The sequence below is a fragment of the Acartia tonsa genome, chromosome 14 (genome assembly GCF_053477335.1).
Source record: "Acartia tonsa isolate MP-2025a chromosome 14, ASM5347733v1, whole genome shotgun sequence".
Classification (NCBI taxonomy): domain Eukaryota; kingdom Metazoa; phylum Arthropoda; class Copepoda; order Calanoida; family Acartiidae; genus Acartia; species Acartia tonsa.
The window spans coordinates 6541987-6557239 of NC_137273.1; the positions used below are offsets into that span (position 1 = coordinate 6541987).

Below are 15253 nucleotides of genomic sequence, written 5' to 3' on the forward strand. Positions count from 1 at the left end.
GAGGTGCCGAAGGCATCGGCTAAAAAAACTGGTTTTAATCTTATGATTGTACATTTTTATATTCGTAGAAAGCTGGATATAATACGATGCTAGACATAGTTTTTTCGTATGGATGAGAACCGGTTCCTATTCACCCGATTCGAATAAAAACGAGAAAAGGAATTACTCCTTCTGAAGATGAAAATCATTTGTAGAAATTGTTTGGAACCAATTAATTAAAATTCAATGAAGCATCCAAAGTTTTTAAGCCAACAAATTAGTTAACTCGGTTATAAAACTTTGGGCACAAGCATTTACACGTTCTACTAAACTGCACGTGATCCCTGAATCAAAGAAAATATGGCTTCAATCATCAGATTATAATCATTTATGAGCAATGTTGTTAAAAATGAAAGGGGTAACAAGGATGACAACAAACATCAATAGCAAAGCCTAAAACAAATCAACAAGCGGTCAAAATTTACTTACATAATGAATGTTCATTAGTAAATGGATTCTTTCAACAAAAGAAAAGACTTTATCTTAAATAGCCACCAAATAAAATTGTATATTTTCCACAGATGTATAATTTTCATTCAGCCCTCTATCTTGAATAGAAACTGAGAAAAACATGAATGAAAGGACATTTGAAATTAAGAAGTAGCTTCGCTTTTATAAAAAGGACAATTCATTATAAAACACAAAAAAAAACATTATTTTTTGTACATTTTATCAGTGTTTTACTAATATAAGTGACTCTCATAATATGTAAGTTTATACTAAAAACTAATTTTTTTATGGTTAATTGTTTTAAAATGCCAGTAAGTCTGACCCTAGGTTTTTTTCTCCGCTACCCTTTACATAAAACCCAAAAATCCTCAAGTTTTTCACCGAATTTGTCTATTTGAATTCAAGGAAAAATTAGCCATAGCAGTTTTTTTCTAGGACTTTTTCTGACTCACCGTAACTTCACATCTTTCTATAATTTTATTGAGCTTTTACCCCTTTTAAAAACCCTTTTTATTTTTTTTCTCCTTTTTATGGTGTACATATGACTTGCCTTCTATTTACTTAAGCTAATATTACGTTCTACAATTATTTACTATATATTTAAATATTTCAAGAAAAAAAAAAAACATTTATTTTTTTCTTCATATCGGTAGAACATGAAAAAAAACTAATCGCCCTTATATATAAAGTTTAGATTCGAAAAATGAATAGCCTAAAACCTTCCCGGGACCGATATGAAGCTTCCTTAAAAGGAATAACCAATTGGATCAGTAGTTATTGAATACTTAAGCTACAGACAAAAACCTTGATATTTTTATATGATTTCAGTTTCAGGCCACTTTTTAAGCTAAATTATAGTCTTTAATCCATCTCGAATACTAATCCCCTTGATGCTAGGAGAGAAGCCAAAATTAAATTTCAGAATGAATAACTTCTATAGAACATTCAAGTCCACTCAAAGTCCAGACTGATTTATTTTAAAACATGTGTAATTAATCAAAATTTTACAAGGTTCAAAGAAATTTAAACAATAAAAAAGGACTAAATCATAAAAAAAGCTTTTTTTCAGTAGCACAGCTGCTATATATATTAGGACGGTCCGTAAGTCGTTTGTCCTACCTGAACATTATTTATCAATAACTAATAAAACCTTTTTGTTATTAATAAAAATGTTAAAAATTAAATAACACAATAAAAAATTCTTTTATTGTGTTATTGCTACTTTTTATGGTTTCACTTTTTCTAACTTCATGGTTATTTCACAATAAACAATCCTTTTCAGTTTAAATTGATTCATAGAATTTTAAGTTTAGATATTTTATTTAAATGGATTATTTTAAATTAGCAACGCTGTAAGAGTGAAGCCAGCTAAAAATGTGGAACAAAGTGTTTTTTAAAACGATTAAACGTTTAAAAATTTGTATTTTATATTTGTTTAATAATCCCTTTTTTATTTGATAATTTTATAGATTTTGGGATTAACCCTTGTAGATTTTAACAAAATTTAAGATCAGACTTCTAAATAATATTGAATATTAAAAGAGTTTTTTTTATTATGGATTTAAAGCGATGAGACAATGACCGATAAAATTATGTACATCCCTAAGGATGATGCACAAAATTACCCCTTGAAATTAGAGGCTGGTTTAGACACTCACTCAAAGTTTTTAAGCCAACGAATATGAACAGCCCATTGTCCCTTCTCTCTATAATATTTCCTAATGTACGTTTGTCTGATGGTCTTGTATGTAAAGTTTTTAATGGACGTTGCCACCCTTGTTATAAATAAATTTTCTCTAACTCCATTTCGCAAAGTATAAAGAGAAATTATAAAAATGTTGCTCGCACCATTTTCTTCTATGCCCTTTTAACCACTAATAAACACGAACATTTTTATGAAAAATGAATGGGGGATTTTCATAAAAAAAATTATATCCGGGTTCAGCGGGTTTTGTGGGAAATGTCAATCTCAAAAAATCTTTATGGGGAGGGGGGGGGGGGAGTTCGTTAAACTATATAATTACAAATAAGAAAATTTCCACTCTGTCTTTTTTAAATCCACGATGAAAAAGTTTGAAAATTTTCGTAAGCTTTTATGCATTAAAATGTCTTGTCATCTAAAGATGACATTTTAGAGCTCTTTTATGCTCGTTCTAACTCTCTCCTTTTTTCTCCTCTTTTTTCTAACACTACTCCCATTTTTTACTCCTTTCTCTTGGCACCTCCATTTTTCTCTTTTAGTAGAGAAGCTACTCTATAAATTGATATTATTGGGTTGGTTGGTATGTCTGTAATGATTCCTTTGTCTTATAGCAATCTTTCTTTAGCTTTTGTGCAATTACTAGACGTGTATACGTAAAAATAATTCTTTATATGATGCTGAAAGTCTGAAAGTGAAAAAAAACTTTTGGACATACTCGTACTTTTCTTTCGCCATTTCTTTACTTTTTCACACTTAGGCAATTTAATTTTGAGTAATACCAAGGGTACTAAGATAGGACAGTTAGAAAAACTAAATGTATTTGTTTTCCACTAAGTAAAGCCCACTCTTCCTATTTATTACATAATAATTCTCAATTTATTCTAATTTTTAACCTGTAATCATTGATATCTTATTTAACAGGGAGAGATTGGACATTGGACTGTAAATTACACTGGTACCCAAAGTTTTATGAAAAAATATTATTCGTTAATTGTTTGGTTCCAAGCTATCAGTATCTATTTTTTCTTTTATTTCCATCATTTTCTATCAATTTCCATCTTAGGATAAATTGTCTTATCCCTTTAGATCCCTGATAATTAATCACTACACCTATTTTATTTCTCCAGGTGAGCACCTTGTCCAGCCAGGTATCCAAGCTCCAGGAGACTCTGTCCTCCCTCCAGCAGGAGACTGAGCAGACCATCAACAAACTCAGACAAGAACTGGCAGATAAGGTGAGTTTCAAGTAGATAGGACCATTCTATTATAGCTTTATTGTCTATTAACCTTAGATCTTAATAGATGTACTTGTGAATTTACTGTGTCATATTGTTTCAGGAACCATACCTCTAGTTTAATGTTGTTCTCAACTATGGTCTTTAACACACTAACATAACTCATAGAAACCAATATCTACCAATTAACGCTATTTTGAAAACTTTATCTTACAATATATAAATAAAACGCAATAATGTACAGGTTCCATTTAAAGAAATATGTATATTCTTTAGTTTTGGGAGTTTCAAATAATAGATTAAGATATATTGAAAATTTATAAATCTTTTTGAAAAACATCATATTTTATTAAGAATTATTCTCTTATTTTTCTTTTCCTGTTCAGAAACAGTAAAATATTCTAAAAACAAAGATGATAACTTCCATAAGTAGTTAGGCTCATGAATAAAAAAAAACTATTAGAGGTCCCCAAAGTTGTATAACCACATTTTCTAATCTAATGGGTTTGAAAGTTTTATCAAATCTTAAGTAGGATGTATGAACCATCAGTGTCCGAACTATCCAACCAATAATCTTATTACAGAAGGGGTAATTTTGTTTAAAATGGTGTTATTAAAAAAATTTATCTATCATTGTCTTATCTCTTTAGATCCCTGGGAAGAATATCTATTTTATATTTTGCTACATATCTTCAGATATTGTTGTTTATAGTGTTCTTACAAAAATACAGATCAATAATTTTAGGTCGTATTATGATTTAATTCTGCTTCTAATCAGTCATCATAAGGTATAAGACAATGGACTATAAATTTATGTTCATTCCCTTTAATGATAAATAAAATTACCCCTTGTGTAGATCTAAAAAATGTTGAAAGTTTGAACAATGATAGTTTTAACCAACCAAGCAAGATTAAATAAAGGTTTCGTTTAAAAAGTTTTTAAGCCAACAAATAAGAATACAAATTTCTGAAGCTTTGGGTACCAGTATAATGTATAGTCCTATGTTTCCTATCTCCTTGCTAATAGTAGTTATCTTACAGCTTTGACATGCTTTTATTAGCTGTAATGTTAGATATTAATTGGCTGTTATGTAAATACACTTTGCTTCAAGTTGTTTAATAATTCCCTATTGTCTGTGATCCATCAATAAAAGCTCCGCAAAAACTCAGCCAATCAATAAATTTTGAGACTGCAGTATTGGGAGGCCACTTTCTTAAAAACTTCAAAACATTTTGGTAAACGTTATTGCTGTTTTTAACTGAACAAAAGATTGTAGTATTAATGTTATTAATAGAATAGCTTTATATTTTTTATGAAGATTAAAAAAATATTACAAATGTTAATTTTTTTTGTATTTTTTCTTAATATTCAGATATAACCACTTTTATTAAATAGCATAATTTTGACATAAACCAATAAAGTCATATAGGCACTAGATAGTTAAATACCAAGACATTTATGAGATCTTATTTGAAACATTTCAAGACTAAATATAAATCTCCCAGTACAAAACCATCTTAATTAAGACTTTTAGACAAAGGACGTGCTATGCAAGGATATTTTGTCTGCTGAATGTTATATGCCAAATAAAAATCAAGAAAACGGCCTCCAAAAGAAAAGTTTTCTTCTTTCGTCCAAAAGTTGTTTATCAAAATCATAATTATTTCAAGGATAGAGGGATACGACAAAAGAATGGTCTTCATTCAATTAATATCCTCAAATCCGTTATTAATAACAAAGCAACTGCATAACTGAGGTTTGAACGTCCTTACGCCTGTAAGACTTCTCCATAAAATATTATGGCCATTCAAGAGCATATTTTTAATAAATTTTAAGGAAAAACATTTTATTTTCCAATGGCACATCCCTGTTGTTTGTGGTAAGTTTGTTTAGGTCAATAATTGTATTACTAAAATATAAACTCAATAATCATGGACACAATATAAACAAGTCGGCACAATTCAGGGAGTTACAGGGATAAGACATTTAATTACAACCCCAATAATGATAAACAAAATTACTCCTTATGTAAATTAACATTTATCGTTAAACAGTTTAAACACAGTCCTATCAAAATGTAACCAATGATAGAACGTGTTTATAAAACTTTGGGTACCAATATAATTTACATTCCAATTGTCCGCTCCCTGCCTGTAAATAGTAAAACCACAAAGTATTGTATGGGGTGTTTAATTTAACACAACAGCACAAGTAAGTTTTATTAACAAGAACAATTATGTGTTTTGATAGCAATGTAAACGAAGCAAATTTGAAGATTTAAAGATTTAGTAGAACAATTAAAGGGGCGAAGGAAAGGAAAATGGTACATTTCCTCATGAATCTAGTGGGTAACCACCCCCCCCCCCTCCTCTTTATTTTCAACCTTAAGAAATGTGTCTTAAATACTTTTACTTGTTGTGAATTTTTAATTGAATGAAATTACTGATTTGTATATTAAGATCATGAAACAGATAGGCAGACGGATAATTTGTAGAGTATCTTTGTTGCTTACAAATAAGTTTCATTAAAAACCTAAATTTATTTTCTTGATTGATCGAATTTTAATGATATCTGTAATCTGTATAATGATAGTCGTCTGATAGATATAATAAAGATAGAGAAAAAGTAAGAAAGGGAGAGATAAAGAGAAAGAGAAAGGAAAAAGTGATAGGGAAACAGAAAAGGAGAGAGATAGAGAGAGAGAGATATAAGAAAAACAAAAAAAAAGAGACTTGATTTATAAAAATATAAAAAAATAAGACATGCATTAGGTAAAAAAATGTGTTCTTAAATTACACCTTATATTAAAGTATTGGTAGTTTATTATTTCTTCGCTATTTATGGACATAATCGTTTTTGTTTTTAGAATATTTGTGACCATTCCTTGATTATAAATAAGTTTTGTAGTCTATAATTATAGTAAATATTAAAACAAAAAGTTATTGGATTTCTTCAGAGTATACAAATGCTACATACATAGTAGACGGAAATTTAACCACTGAAATAAAAGTTAATTCTATTGACAAGAGATCAAATTTGTCCAGAGAAACTTTGAAATTGGGTAAAAAGCCTTAAATAGTATATTTTAGGCTATTTCGATAAAAGAAGTGGAGGAATAAACCCTCAAGAAAATATTTTCATATGTTTTTCTTTAAATTTTGTCAAAAGTGCAACAATCTACATTTCAATTAGTTGTCTTGCTTAAAAGTTTATTAGGTAATAATTTTGTCAAATTCACAATAATCAAATTTTAGTTGGTTGTATAATTGTCCGAATCTTGATAGCATAAAACATTGTTTTCTATCTTTATTATGAGAATAGTAATTAAACATTATTAACTAGGAAAAAGGTTAGCAAATGAATCATTTCTCGATGTCTTTTCTTGCTATCAAACAATCGATCTTATTAGGCTATCTATCTATTTAGCAAATAAATTATTGTGCATTGACGCGAGTAAAGGATAACAAGTGTTTGATTTGTCATTTGTAATGTAAAAGAAATAAATTTATCTATTTATTTTTTATACATCTATCTATCTATTTTCTATCTATCTATCTATCTATCCATCTATCCATCTATCCATCTATCCATCTATCCATCTATCCATCTATCCATCTATCCATCTATCCATCTATCCATCTATCCATCTATCCATCTATCCATCTATCCATCTATCCATCTATCCATCTATCCATCTATCCATCTATCCATCTATCCATCTATCCATCTATCCATCTATCCATCTATCCATCTATCCATCTATCCATCTATCCATCTATCCATCTATCCATCTATCCATTTATCCATCTATCCATCTATCCATCTATCAATCTATCCATCTATCCATCTATCTATTTATCTGTATATCTATCTAGACAAGCATAGTGGAAAGCCTGCAGCACCAGATCCGTATGAAGATGATCCTAAACCTTGCGGGGGCTAAACCTAACAATGTTCTTCAGGCTATTGCAGATTTACAAGGTAGGTGTTTAATAAATATTTTTAGGAATAAAATAAAATGATAGAGAGAGAGAGAGAGACAGAGGGATAGAGAGATAGATAGATAGTTAGTGAGATACCGAGAAATATAGAGAAAGAGAAAATAAGGAGGGAGAAAAAAGATTATATATTTAGATAGATAGATTGATAATTAAAGAGAGAGGGCGAGTGAAATAAATGGATATATCAAGCGAAAGAAAAAGATAGATAAAAGTATACATTTGGATTATAAAATCATATTTATCCCGTCTTAAAAGTTTTTATCAATTAAATTAATAAAGAAGACGTTGAAAGAACTTCTATTGACATTTTTAAAGCACTCACTGTTATAGGGATATTTCATCTAAAGAAAACTAATATTGCTTGTCGATGGCATATTTTTGTGTAATACAATTCATTTTTGGATCTTGAAACAGAACTTTCTTGCGCATTAAAGTGAGTTGTGCTTTTTGTACATTATTAACCCAAAGCTACATCAGATTATTGTTACATTGGTGTTATTTAATATTTTTATTTGGTTGCTCTATCCGATTAATCCATGACCATTGGTACAATACCAAAATAATTGACAAGTCATAGCTTTTTATTTAATACTTTACACTAAGTGGGATCAACTACGTTATAGGGTAAGAAGATTGTTCAAGAGCTAAACATAATTTACTTTTGGAAGAAAAACTGGACTTGATCTTCCCATAAGTATATATTATATTAATGTTTTATGAAACCTTTTTCTTATCATTTTAACGTTAAGGGTGTGAAATGATCAAAGATGGAGAATTAGATTCAATAAATCAAACAAACCTCAAGTAACAGGATGTTTATGAACCTGTCTGTATTTTGATTTGATCTCGCTAACCGCTCAGGCGATATGGTCTTCCTTTACAATGAAGGTTCTCGGAAGGTTTCTATCTATTTTGGGGGAGGGTACCACAGCCCTCCCATAAGAATTAGCCCTTAAATAAAATAACCCACTCCCCTTCCCCCTTCTATTTTTCATTGTATTTAGAGGGGTCGACTTCGGACTTCCCCTCCACTCCCTATAATTACCTCCCATCCCATGACCTTTAAAAAGCTTTCCTAAGTGGTACACGAGATCTTAACAGACAAACAAACTAACATCACTACTTTACATAATAGAATATTTTTCCATGTTTGAAGTGAAATGACAATAAGTATTGAGATGATTGACTAAATTTTAAACCTTTTTGCTCAATATAAAAACATAGATAAAGTAAATAGAGATAGATATATCTTTCTCTTTCTCTATTAATATTTGATTTTACTCAGTAGTGCAGCTACTTTTAAGTGTCTGTATATTTGAAACTGCAAAATATTTTTATTTTCAATTAAGTTTTTCTAGGTATCTCCGTCCGCACGTCCTTAGCGGATATCTCTTATCGTTATTTTAGTCCAAGGAGTGTTAGTAAATCATTTAATAGAATCCTGTATTTATACATGTTTGCAACAAATTTATATACAATTTTGTTTAAAATTATAAATTAATATTCTGAACATTGTTTGCCCTTCTATCAGATTTTAGAGCTTCACTTTTTGGATGTTGTCATCCATGTCTGTTGTCGACCCATAATGATGCGCTACTTTTGTATAAAATTGTTTTTATCTTTTTATATTAAAAATTACTGCAAGTGACAATTTTCTAAAAATTTTTAAAGTGAAGAAACATTTTAATTGAATGTGTCTGTCTGTCTTTTTGTATCTATAGTACTCTTTGGATCTTTTTATATCTATCCTTTTAGGAATCTTTCTTTATCTTTCCTTGACGACAACTTTTACACCACGTCGTCTTCCTGTGACGTCATAAATGAGAGAGATGAGAGGAGAAGTGGGAAAGAAAATCCCCAAAAAAGAGATGGAGAATATGACGTCACAGGAAGACGACGTGGTGCAAAAGTTAGGTATTTTGGGCTTCTTCACATCTTTATCACTTTTTCTGTCTTTCCTCCTTTCTTTCTCTTTCTCTTATCACTTTTTCTATCTTTCTATATTTCTCTCTTTGTCCCTTCTCTATCTCTCTCTCCCACTCTCTCTTTTATTTAAATTAACTAACACTTTATTTAGCCGAATATTTTAAAAGCGTTGTTTTTATTGGACTTAATCGGCCTTGTTCTACAGTTAAAGCTAAACAAAGATACAATTGTATTTTTAGGATTTCAGTTGCAAGGCAAAAAAAGAAAAGAAAAAACTAATCCTCCTAAGATAAAATTCCACTAATTGAAGAAATTTTATCCACGTATAAAACAGTCTAAGGAATGTCAACTTTATAAAGACGAAAAAGAGTTTTTGCCGAAATATGATACTCTGAAAGTGGGACATTGAGTAAATACTGCTTATAGATAGGCAATTATGCCTAGATCGTTTTTTTTTTAAATTGAAATATTGATATCCTGGGAGAAAGGGGACATTGGACGTTAAATTTAAAGTGTCCCCATAATGTTAAATACGTTTAATGTCCTTTATTCGTTGGCCAAAAACGTTTAAGATCCTTAATTGGATCTTGATTTGGTTGTATCGCGTCATTTAATTTATCATAATTGTCTTATCCCTTAAGGTCCCTAGTCATAGATCTTTGGTATTATTTATTTTGTCTTACTTTGTTTATACTTTGTAAGTGACTATTATGCTATCTCTAAGATATATGGTGTGTATTCGTTTCCGCAATTGTATTGCATGATCAAATTATCAGAACTGCATACTACTAAAATAGCAATAACCTTCCACCTCCCCCTTTTCATATTTCCACAATGAAAAAACTTCTGCTTTGCTATTGCAATTGCTATTGTTTCTATTTGCGAATATGAAACACTATTTTGAGGTTACATTATGCGGAATTGATAACACACACTATCTATACCCTAAGATACGCAGGGAAGAAGTGGACATTTAGACAGTAAATTATACATGCATCCACAGCTTTATAAACACTTTCTCTCATTTGTTAGCTTTTAAACTTTGGGTACTTAGGTAAACTAGCAGTGTTTAAATTTTTCAACCAATAATCTTAAAACAAAAGGGTATTTCTTACCATCATTGGGCATGTACATCAATATAACATACATTGTCTTATCCCTTAAAATCCCTGCTGGTCCTGAAGCCCTGAGTATGCATGAGCAAATACTGGGCATTGACATATCACTAGATTCATAGTCAAGATACCCAAGCAAAATTTTATATACATGGACTACAGAAATGTACATTTTATATTTTAAGTAAAACTATTTTCAATTTATTATATTTTTTCTGTATTTAAAATCAAAGCAAAACAATGCATATTGTCTATAGCAGCTTGGATAAAGCGGCCATTGTATCTACAGTAGAAGCTTTATACGATTAAAGTCACAGCTATCGAGCCTTAAAAATACAACTTATAATATACAAATATTTTCATTTCTAAATATAGATAAAAAAAAACTCAGACGACAAAATTAAAATTGCTAAATAGTTTTCTTAGAATATATTTAACCCTAAGCAGAACTGCACTTTGCACTCAATGTCGATTTAATTGTTTTTGTCTGATGGTTCTTCAGGGAAGGTTATATAACCATTTTGAGAAACTCTTGGAAAAAAACCTACTCTCAAATATTTTTTACCTTTGTTTTCATAAATTGAGAGTGGAGAGTCCATAAAGTTCTCCTAGATGCCTCCAGGGGAGTCACAGCTAGTATTGAATATTTGAATTATAATAATAAATGGCCGCGCATACAAATATTCAAAAATGACATGATGCAAAGTTAATTGGAGCATCAAGGTACATAGTAGTAATCAGATACATTTTAAACTAAAATAAATGCAAACTTTTTTAGTAGCGTAGCTACGATATAATTATGGGTCAGTGCGTAGGTCACTATGTTTGTTCATGTAATTCACTTAGTTTTCCTTGTTTACGTAAGTATTTAAAAAATTTCCTTATGCTTTAAATTGATAAATATTTCAAATGTACAAAAAGTTCTGTAAAAGATGTTAATTTTGACTTTATCTTAATAATTCTTAAAAAATTACTTATATATTATGACTGTACTTTCTCTAAAAACAAATTTTTGTCAGGGTGGCAATGCTGCGCCCCTTGTTGACCGAATTGTTCTTGCTACAACTTTTACTTGATGATGTAATCGTATTCGAGCAAATATTGAAATACTAAAATAAGTTGGAATTTTTTTGTCTGTCCTCTAAAATCTCTCTATACGCTGATCTTATTAAATCATAAATGTCCCATTTTTGAGAAGCTCCATCTTATAGCTCCTGGATGGTTTTAGGCTATTAAAGAAATTTTTTATTAATATCTTAAAATAATTTAAGAATGCTTATCCGATTCAAAAAAGGGTTAGCAGGCACTTTTTACTATAAGTATCAAGAATTTAGGGATATGGTAATAAAAGCTAAATAATATTGCCTAGAGATTTTGCCTTTGTAGGGGAAATAAGGGTTGTAAATTAAATTTAAAAACATATTAATAATATTTTTTATCAATAATATAAATTCTTTTGGATAAAAACTTCGTTTATCCCTGAAAAATAATCCTTTTTTTGTTAAAGAAATTGATTTAAGTTAATCCCTTTTCCTTTCTCACTGAATGTTCACAGAGGGAGAATATTTCTATTAAAATCACTTGGAATTGAACGGTTTTAAGCCATTTTTGCTTTCTTTTCCATTTATGATAGAAAACTCATTATCATTTTCAAGTTACAAATATAGAATATTTTAAAGAGGAATTATTTTATATTATTTTTTTGTTGATACTTTGTCACTTGTCTTGCATTTTTGTTTGTACAACTTCTTAGCTATGAATGCCTTTACTCTAAAAAGATTCTGATTTTGAGCAAATAAATATAAATTGACAACAAATAGAAAGACAGACCAACATAACAGAATGATATAAGACAGACGGACAGACGGACAGACAAACAGATTGACATGAAACAGACAGATTGATAAAGAATAGATGGACAAACAAAGGGACAAACAGACATACAGATAGACATAGAGACAAATGAAAAAACTTTAAGGCAGATAAGCATACAGACATTTATACAAATAAATATAAATAATTAATTCTCAAAAAAAAGAGAAAACCTTTCAGTAAAAAAAACTTTTAAGAGTGATTTTCTTTTCTTATAAGGCATGATCAAGTTACACTTTTGGTAAGGAATTAAGTAGAGGGCAAAAAATCAATTGTATATCTATAATAAGTAAAATATGCTTTTGTGTGCATTACTAAAAGTAGCAAGATGTGTGTGTTGTTCCAGTAAGACATAGTAAATGGTTAAATCTAATTTTGCAGTGGTAGATTTTGGAATCTATGTATAATTTGAAATTTAGTTCAAACTTTTCTCACTAGATGTTTCATAAACAAATGATTCTTTTCAGGCGCACAAGATTCCCCGGATCCCATGATCTCCTGGCGTAAGAACTTGGAGCTAATGGCTGGGGCAGGTGGTCAGGACAAGTTCAGATCTCCGCCTCCGGAGGGTGTGTCACCCGCTAGCTCACCTGCACCGCCCCATGAGGGAGGGATGGGTGGTATGGACAGGGCGTCTTCTACCCCTGATACAGATAGGTTCAGTCCTCACAGAAATTTAGGTATTTTTAGTTCTTAAACTTAATAGGAATAACTTAAATCCAAAAGCACCTCAGTAAAACAAACATTAACATATATTTTACCTTATATAAAAAATAACTGTACTACGATGTAATTGTTTGACGTACAGTAGGGCGGATGACTACTGATATACCCAGGTATAGAGTAGATAAGCTTTGAAAATACATATCTTTAAATTTGCTATGGGTAGCTTGTACAGAATTAAACACCATTCATTTTTAGATTCTATGTCACCAAGCAAAAGTCGGCACCAATCGCCCTCCCCCATCCAGCTGAACCCCTCTGGTGGCCCTCATTTTGGGAACGCCTTCCCGGGTGTGATGCCGCCCCACACAATGAGCCTACCCCACCAACCCCTGATCACCCCGAAATCGTTTGCGTCGACAATTGCGTCATCACCCCTGGGTGGAGGACATAATATTTTTAGTAACAGGTAAGTTTACAATTTTTAGTAGCGAAGCTTCTCTATGATTCATTGTGTCTGTATGTACTTCCATAGGTCTAAAATGATGTCTTTTCTCTAATTTCTCTTATTCAACTTCACTGGAAAATCGTTAAAAAATTTACTGTTCTTAAAGTTTCAAATAAGATCAAAATTATTTTTTTTTTAAATCACCAATCTCGATTTTTTCAGTCATGTTTATATAATGTTTAGAATCCCGAAAGAAGATCCTCTAGAAGAACGACTTCATGAAATGCTACGGTAAGAAGTTTTATAATTTAACATAATATATAGATAACCAACATACATCCGTCTTCTAGCTTCATATATGTCCAGGGAAGGTTGGTTTATAACAATTTTTGGGTAGGGTACCACCGTCCACCATCCTCCAAAAGTGCATCAAGAGGCTTCGAAGGGGCAAAACCGCTTGTAATATATATTAGGTAGATTTCTTTCTTTCGTTGGTATTTGAGAATGAATTTAAAACTGAGTTTATCCTATAGTTTTCTTATAAAATTTTCTATATATTACAAAATATTTACTTTTAAAATGCATTGATGTTTTTGCGTCTTTATTGTGCATTCACTTTCGCACAAGTCTAACATTTTTAAATCATAAGAAACGCATTTTAAGACAATATCACAAACTGCCCCTAACAACTTTGTTTTACTCCTATTAAAAAACAACCTCTCTTAGTTATTTATACTTGTGGCATTGAGAATATATATATAACACATTGAAGATGTGATAAAATATGCGGAAATGCAAGCGCACCCAACCAAATAAACCAATAATATTTATAGGTATTGAAAACCTTCTTATTGACGCCTTTATCAATACCCTGTTCATTCACAATGTCCACATAAAAACGTTTATTTTTATCAAATAGCACAATATGGAATCGATGTTTTTATTATTTAAAAGGAAACTTTACCACACATTCTCATATTCGTTAGCCTGGGAACTTTTATTCAATCTACATTGATTAGTTTAAACTCGCTGAGTTCAAACTTTTTAACAGTACATTTTAATCTCCAGATCCGGTAATTTGATTCATTATCATTGGGGATGTACACAATTTTATCATCTATTGTTCAATCACTTAAAATGATTGGTTTTAATGCAACACTTTCACCTCCCCGACAATAAGCTGACTGGGTTTTAGCTGTATTGATAGCACACCGCCTAATATTGGTATATTTTGGCTGTCAATACTCGTGGCTAACTTGTTTATTGACAGCTTTAGCCATATTGACGTTTGAACATAGTAGCAGGGATACAGGGATAGGACAATGTAAGATAAAATAAAATTAACTCAATTATTACATCATAAAAGAAAACTGTTTTTTATTGTTTTAGGTACAATATGGAAAAATTCGCTGATTCACCCATAGATACGGTAGCCGATTCAAGAAGGTATAGAAATTTTTGTGGTGATTTTAAAAAAATACTACTTATGATATAAAGTAAGGTTTATAGTTTGTAATTAAAGATCTTAGATTTAGTACTCATTTTAGGGAAGCAATAAATGGGTCTATTTCTACTTCACCTTTTGAATACAGAACTACTAAATGAAAATAAAAAGTTTTCAATATATTTTGATTATTTTCAAAACACCCCCAGTCTGATATAATGAATAGTTTTATGCATCAATTAAAGAGGCATTTTTGCTAATACTAACACACACATTTTACTAATTATGTTGGCTGTGCCCTGGAAAGGTCAAATAAAATAAAGAAAGGGTGGAGGGGGGGGGGGGGAATTGTTTAAT

General features: G+C 30.5%; 1 protein-coding gene across 2 annotated transcripts in view; it reads left to right on the forward strand.

Annotated features, from left to right (window-relative positions):
* The window catches only part of LOC145305204 (homeobox protein cut-like), an 85290-nt gene that overhangs the window by 51572 nt on the left and 18465 nt on the right, over positions 1–15253 (forward strand). For both annotated transcript variants that reach the window (XM_080146764.1, XM_080146765.1), the window contains exons 6-11: positions 3319–3426; positions 7303–7408; positions 12809–13021; positions 13263–13473; positions 13696–13743; positions 14842–14898. In XM_080146764.1, coding sequence (XP_080002890.1) covers positions 3319–3426; positions 7303–7408; positions 12809–13021; positions 13263–13473; positions 13696–13743; positions 14842–14898 — 743 coding nt within the window. The remainder of the gene's footprint in view (positions 1–3318; positions 3427–7302; positions 7409–12808; positions 13022–13262; positions 13474–13695; positions 13744–14841; positions 14899–15253) is intronic.